General features: G+C 38.7%; 1 protein-coding gene across 1 annotated transcript; it reads right to left on the bottom strand.

Annotated features, from left to right (window-relative positions):
• Positions 1 to 2,638: 2,638 nt before the first annotated feature.
• On the bottom strand, positions 2,639 to 4,966 carry LOC115107298 (12-(S)-hydroxy-5,8,10,14-eicosatetraenoic acid receptor-like). Its single transcript, XM_029630690.2, has one exon. It carries the CDS (start codon positions 4,749 to 4,751, stop codon positions 3,747 to 3,749), a length of 1,005 nt encoding a protein of 334 aa, XP_029486550.1. The 5' UTR covers positions 4,752 to 4,966; the 3' UTR covers positions 2,639 to 3,746.
• Positions 4,967 to 7,016: the final 2,050 nt, after the last annotated feature.

Here is a 7,016-nt window from a genome sequence, read left to right as displayed (position 1 = left end):
GCATACATTTCTAAGAAAATGTACTTCCTTCCAGAGTCTTTAGCGCTGCTGTGATGGTGTAAATAAAACTAGGCTGCATTATACACTACAATGGATATTCCAACCCTGAGCCCCACCCTGTTCTGCTCAAAACCTTTTGTGCTGCATAATCAATGGCTTCTTCCACAAAATAATTTTAGATTGGGTCTAGTCCCAAAACAGTCTATGGTGTGCATGCGGACTAGCCTATGTGTTTTATTCAGTTTGAGAAGGAGAGCGTGAAGATAAGGAGGACCAGAGGTCAACTTTCATAGCTTGCTATTACTATAATTGATTTTAAATAAAAAACAATATGTTTCTTTCCCATTATGTATTTATCAGAGTTATTGACCTCACAATAAGACAGATTATAGTAATTTACATTGTGGTGCTGAAACTTGAAGTGGCAGCACAATCACTCGGACATGGACAGCTCATGGTGCTGAAAGCAGGCAACTTCGAGTATCCATAATTCATTTCATCTGTCTTCATTTTAATTCGACTTTACAAACAGACTTTGTGTTGGAGCCTGTTTCTTAGTATTTAAGAAAAAAGAGGTAGGCCTACCTGTTTGACAGACGAACGTAGACTATAGACTGCTATCCATAGATTTGTCGGCCAATTCCTCCACCCACCAAGCACTCTAAATAGCCTGGCTCTGTGTCAATTAAGGGTTGTTTAGTTAAAACCAGGACTTGAATTGAGGGGGTATGAGAAGGTATGCCATAGGCCTACTCCTTATTAACAGAAAATGGCAAAAAAGCATAGGCTTACCCCTTGCTATCTTAAGATTTTTAAGAAAATAAAACGAATCTGATTACAGTGCCTTCAGAATGTATTCACACCCCTTGACTTTTTCCATATTTTGTTGTGTTACAGCCTGAATTTCAAATTACATTTATATTTTTTTGTCACTTGTCTACACACAATACCCCATAATGTCAAAGTGGGATTCTGTTTTTCAAATGTTTTTCAAATTAATATAAAATTAAAAGCTGAACTGTTTAACACTTTACCATGTCATAACAGCTGACATATCTTGTCATAACCGGTCATAATACAGTCATAACACTGTCATGACCCATATATTTACACCTGTTGTCACATGTATTACATTATTTTATGGCTGGTTATGACACCTACATAAGGGTGTCAAAACCCACAAAACCTACCACGCAAGGCAAAACATTCTATTACACCATAGCCTACTTGTCAACAGTATGGTTATGTTATATAACACCCCCCCAGCAGGTGTATCTCACTGACCATCCCTTTCCTTCCAGTTCTCTGCTGCCTGTGACTGGAACAAATTGCAAAAATTGCTGAAGTTGGAGACTTTTATCTCCCTCACCAACTTTAAACATCTGCTATCTGAGCAGCTAACCGATCGCTGCAGCTGTACATAGTCCATCGGTAAATAGCCCACCCAATTTACCTACCTCATCCCCATACTGTTTTTATTTATTTACTTTTCTGCTCTTTTGCACACCAGTATCTCTACCTGCACATGACCATTTGATCATTTATCACTCCAGTGTTAATCTGCTAAATTGTAATTATTTGCCTACCTCCTCATGCCTTTTGCACACAATGTATATAGACTCGTTTTTTCTTTTTTCTAATGTGTTATTGACTTGTTTATTGTTTACTCCATGTGTAACTTTGTGTTGTTGTCTGTTCACACTGCTATGCTTTATCTTGGCCAGGTCGCAGTTGTAAATTAGAACTTGTTCTCAATTAGCCTACCTGGTTAAATAAAGGTGAAATAAAAAATAAAAAAATAAAAACATACTTCAATGCTCTGTTGCTGATGACTGGAATGAATACAGGAGCAGATTTCAAGAGCAGGACAAGCCCCCCTCTGTTTGACTGATATAAGGGCATATACGTGACAGGCCAGATATATGATAATGACTATCATAATGCTTCTTGACTGTGTCATAAAGTGCATGTTCTTAGTCCAAGTAAAGTGACACATGATGGTCATAATGCTTCATGACAGTGTCATGAAGTCTATTTTCTACAAGTTATTTAAAATATTACGAAAAAATTAACATGACTGTATATACAATTGATTACAATCAGGCAAGTGCACAGATAAGGCTCTACCTGTGCCCCTTTGCCTTTTCCAGACTCCAAAGTGCCCTTTTCAAAAAGTTGTGTGTCTTGATTGTTGACCATCAGCATTGGTGAGCAAAGGTGGGCCCACATATTCAGATTAGTGACTTGTTTCAGTTCCTTCAGTTTGGCCTGGCAAAAAGTTTATCATCCATATAAAATATAATTTTGCAATCTACTGAATCATCTTTGCCAGAACATTAGGCTACCTGGCGATTTGATGATTTTCATATTTCTGATAGGTCTAGTTTGGGTGGCTACTGGCTATATGTCTAAAATAGGCAGATGTAATATTATGGGATGAAGATGTAACATATTCTGGGGAATTTATTATGATGTTTGTGAGGAAGAACAGGGCTACTTGGCTGGCAATGAGCACTCTAGAGGCCGGCTGCCCTCCAATGTGATGACGCGCTGCAGACATAACATGGTTTCCATCCGCTCCTTCAACTTCTGCTACAAGTAGGCTGTATGATTTTGCTTGCTCTGGGCAACAGAGAAGTGACATGATCAAATCAAATTTTATTTTTCACATGCACAGAATACAACAGGTGTAGACATTACTGTGAAATGCTTACTTACAAGCTCTTAACCAACAATGCAGTTCAAGAAGTTAATAAAATATTTACTAAATAAACAAAAGTTTTTTTTTTAAATCAAATCAATCAAAAGAATTACAAGAAATGTACATAACAATAACATACATAGCAAGAAATGTACATAACAATAAATGTACATAGCTATATACAGATATATCCATAGTTGATATTGGCCACTAACATGAAAGTCTTTCAGCTCCAAATGCAGGTGTAAAACGTAGTTTATTTCTGTAGCACATCTTGAGTTTTAAAAATGCATCACCGTGTGCACATGCACATTTGCGTGAACAGGGTTTCCTGTTTTCTACCACTCTGTTTTGGAGATTGCAGGTCAAAAAGTTTGAAAACCACTTGGATACATGATAATGGCAACAAATGGATTTGGGTTGGGTATAGTAATGGTAGGCTACAGAATGTCTTACAATCTATTTTGACTGGAATTGTGTTGGTCATTGTTAATAAGTGCAGCATTTATTCCAGTTCAAAATAGTTTTGCCAAATACTCATCAGATTGGTCGGTTTTCTTCTGCTCTTGTAATAATTACTCAATGAGTCTTGTGGGTGCCCTTTTTTTTTTACCGTGGTAGGTTTTGTGCATTTTGACACCCTCATATAGGTGTCATAACCAGCCATAAAATAACGCAATATATGTGACAACAGGTGTAAATATATTGGTCATGACAGTGTTATGAACCTATTAGGACAGTTTATGACATGGTTAGGACTGTGCCATTACGTGTTATGACGCTGGGTGTCAAGTAAAGTGTTAACCTGAAATGTCTTGAGTCAATAAGTATTCAACCCCTGACATAATAAGATAAATGGACGAATGGCCAGAGAGACAGCTATAAAAACAACAGCAATGACACATCTTTGACCCAGACTATTAGTAACAACACAGTCATTATGAGCTGTTTAACATGCTGATGGTAACATAAACACGTCTGGTTTGGCAAACCATGAGAACAGTCATGAAGTCAGTAATAAAACAGTCATTTTCATGTCTTCTTTTTACATACTATGCAACAATATATTGTTGTTGCGTTTTGGGCTTGAGTTGTTTCCTTTTGAGATTGTGCTCTCAGTTATTTCTGCATTTTCGCTCAGTAGACAGCGGCAATATGTTGTCAGGTAGAGGCTTTTGAACTTAGTGCTGCTTAAGCAGTACACAATTGGGTCCACTAAACAATCCATGTAGGACAAAACCATGAGACCGTCAAAGACTTGAACAACTATAGCTTCTGCTCCGGGTAAATTCTCAACTCTCACAATCAACAGAACCATTCTAGCTATGGTACAAGGCAGGAAACAGAAAGAAAAGACCAGCATTACCGAGGTGACCAGAAACACTGCTCGACGCAGCTTGGTACTATCCCCTACGGTCTTCTTTTTAAGTCTGTTAACAATGCGGACCGTGCAGTAGACCAACACAAAGAAAGGGATGAGAATCTGGGTGAAAAACACAACCTCTCTCAGAGTGTCAGTGACGTCCTCGACTAGAGTGTCATCTTCACGCCCATAACTATTACAGCACTCAAAGGACTTCAGCATGGTGGGGATAGTCAGGGGGAGCAGCAGTAGCCAGATGAGGAAAGAGATATGAGGAGACCTTTTAAAAGCCTTGGCAAAGTTCTTTTTCCCAGGATGAACCACATTGAAATAGCGATCAACTGAAATCACAGTCAGGAAGGCGATACTGGCACCTCGGTTCAGAAACAGCATGAAGAGCATGGCTTTGCAGGTCGCTCCCTCTGTACTCCGCCGATTCCCATTAAGAAACTGATATGCCTTTACTGGCAAACATATAAGCAGAAGAACGTCAGCCAAGACGAGATTGAACAGGAAAATGTTGTTGGTTTTAGATTTCCAGAACTTCAGCTTGAAGATGAATAGATAAAGCACTGAGAGGTTGAGCGGCAGACCCAGGGTGAATTCCATGATCATCACAGAGGCGTAAAATTTGTACAGTGGCAGATTCTCTGCTGTGCAGTTATCACTTGGATGGCCGTTCTCCATTGTTTTCTTTATCGAAAGCTTTCCTCTGTACAGTCAGACTCTGTCCGAATCCTTAATGAGAAAGACAAACAGTCCTCGAAAGTACTCAGCTCCTAAGATTTCCTTACTTTACATGAAAATCAGGTCTGTTTGATGGTAGTCAAGCAAGGTCCTAGTCCGTATACAGACTTGGTGAAACTGAAGGACTGCATTTCAGTCTGGAAGTAATTCCCCCCAGCACGCAGACAGCATAGCACTCAGTTCAGACTTGTCGGTTAAGCACCTCCCATGCCTGAGTAGACGAGTCACCACGGATCAAATAAATAAGCAGCTAAATCCCACGAGAGATTCTGTACATAGCCGAAAACATTGCATTGTGAAAAAGAGGCCCGAGGGCTTCTCACATTAAATCTTCTTCTTGAAAAGGCAGGAGATTTCATGAAAACTTTGTTTTTTATTATAATAAATAGAGCAAGTTAAACAGGCACATAATGAACGGAGTAAAAGAGAATCAAGTTAAACACCAGGAGCAAGCCAATGTGCAAACTGCTCCTAGTTACCTCTTCCTCTGATCAACTAACACTAGACTTTAAAGTAACTGTCCAGTATTTCCAGAAGTCTATGAAATGTGACCTATAATTAAGTACTATCTGAGTGGAATAGTTTTCCTTAAAAAAAAAGGTAATTTAGTATGTTAAAAATCAGCTTTTCTGTGGTTTGAATGGTGTGTGTAACGTGTACGCTGGGAGTAGGGAAGCAAGTTCAGGGAGTGAAATAAATGAACATAGAAGAAAACAATAAACACGAGTAGTGTACAGACATGAAACAATGGAACAGAAACAATAACACCTAGGGAGAGAACTAAAGGGAGCGATATATGTTGGGAAGGTAATCAGGCAGTTGATGGAGTCCAGGTGAGTTTGATGAGGCGCTGCTGCGCGTAACGATGGTGACAGGTGTGCGTAATAATGTGCAGCCTGGTGACCTCCAGCGCCGGAGAGGGACTCTACGTGACAGTGTGGGCATACCCCAATAACAGAATGGTGTGGGCGTATACCCGTCTTTAAAAATATTAATTCAAGTAGACCACTGATTGGCCAGCTCAGGCAATGAGCCAACATGACATCATGTTCTATGACGAAATGGCAAGCAATTTTGAAAAGGTATTTTTGAGATAGTTTTGAGTTTTTTTTTCTTTCTCTCAAATGTATGCTTTGGCCACAAATACGAGTATGGGATGAGTCAACAACGTTATTTGGGTGTGAGTTAACAGAATATTAACTTTTAAATGTGAGATTTAGGACTTAATGAGGGGTGTGGCCTATTACCACCTACAACATCCTATTGCCTCTTCTAAACCCAAACATGCATACTGTAGCTAGAAACAATTCATACATTGTAGAGATGTAGATTGTGAAATAAGCTTTGGATATTGTAGGGAATATGTCATGAAAAATAAAAACAAAAATGTATGTTTTACGTGAGATGTATTGGTCTGAAGTAAATCAATTCACGAGCACCACAATGCCTACTCCAACCATGTTCTACCAAGGTTTTCCAGCACACAGCTTTGACTTACTACAGTAGCTATGTTGGTCTATTGTATTTCAAACAATGTGTATGCAGTTGCTTAGGGTTCAAACCTTCTCAAACAGCCTAATTCATACTCGTAGAGGAGGTGCTCCCACAATAATGTGATTTGTTAAAGTATTGGATCCCATGCCACTAACTTTTCAAGCTTTTTTAAATGATATGTAAGCAAGCTTTGCTATTATATTTACAAGGCCATCATTCTTGATTGAGCGAGTGGTTTTGTCTTGTAGTAATGTGGTGCCTGCCTGTATTTCCTTAAACCTTAGCAATATATGTCATTGAGAAAATATATATATTTCATAACATATTCTTTGGGGGTCAGTAGATGCCCAACATAACAACAGGTGGTGGTGTGTTGGACACAGTCACTCATATATTAAGGTCTATAGAGCCTGTCTCCATTCCTGATTTCTGGAACCATTAGCTTATCTGTGTAATGTTGATATAAGCTCAGAAACACTTGTTTTGCAAACATGGTCCTGTTTTATCAATTGGTGTGCTGATCAATGGGCAGTTCATTACCCCTGTCAAATGACTGTGTAGCTTTAAGTTGTGTGTATTTGTATTTCGTTTTGCAATAAAGATGGTGATGCTACAATAATACACATTTACAATAGGCCTACATTTAAAAACACATACAGCCTATATACTGTACATATACATTATTTTAAAGCATGACACTATACAGTCCAT

The sequence above is a fragment of the Oncorhynchus nerka genome, linkage group LG24 (assembly GCF_034236695.1).
Source record: "Oncorhynchus nerka isolate Pitt River linkage group LG24, Oner_Uvic_2.0, whole genome shotgun sequence".
Classification (NCBI taxonomy): domain Eukaryota; kingdom Metazoa; phylum Chordata; class Actinopteri; order Salmoniformes; family Salmonidae; genus Oncorhynchus; species Oncorhynchus nerka.
This window is presented reverse-complemented; position numbering and strand designations above follow the sequence as displayed.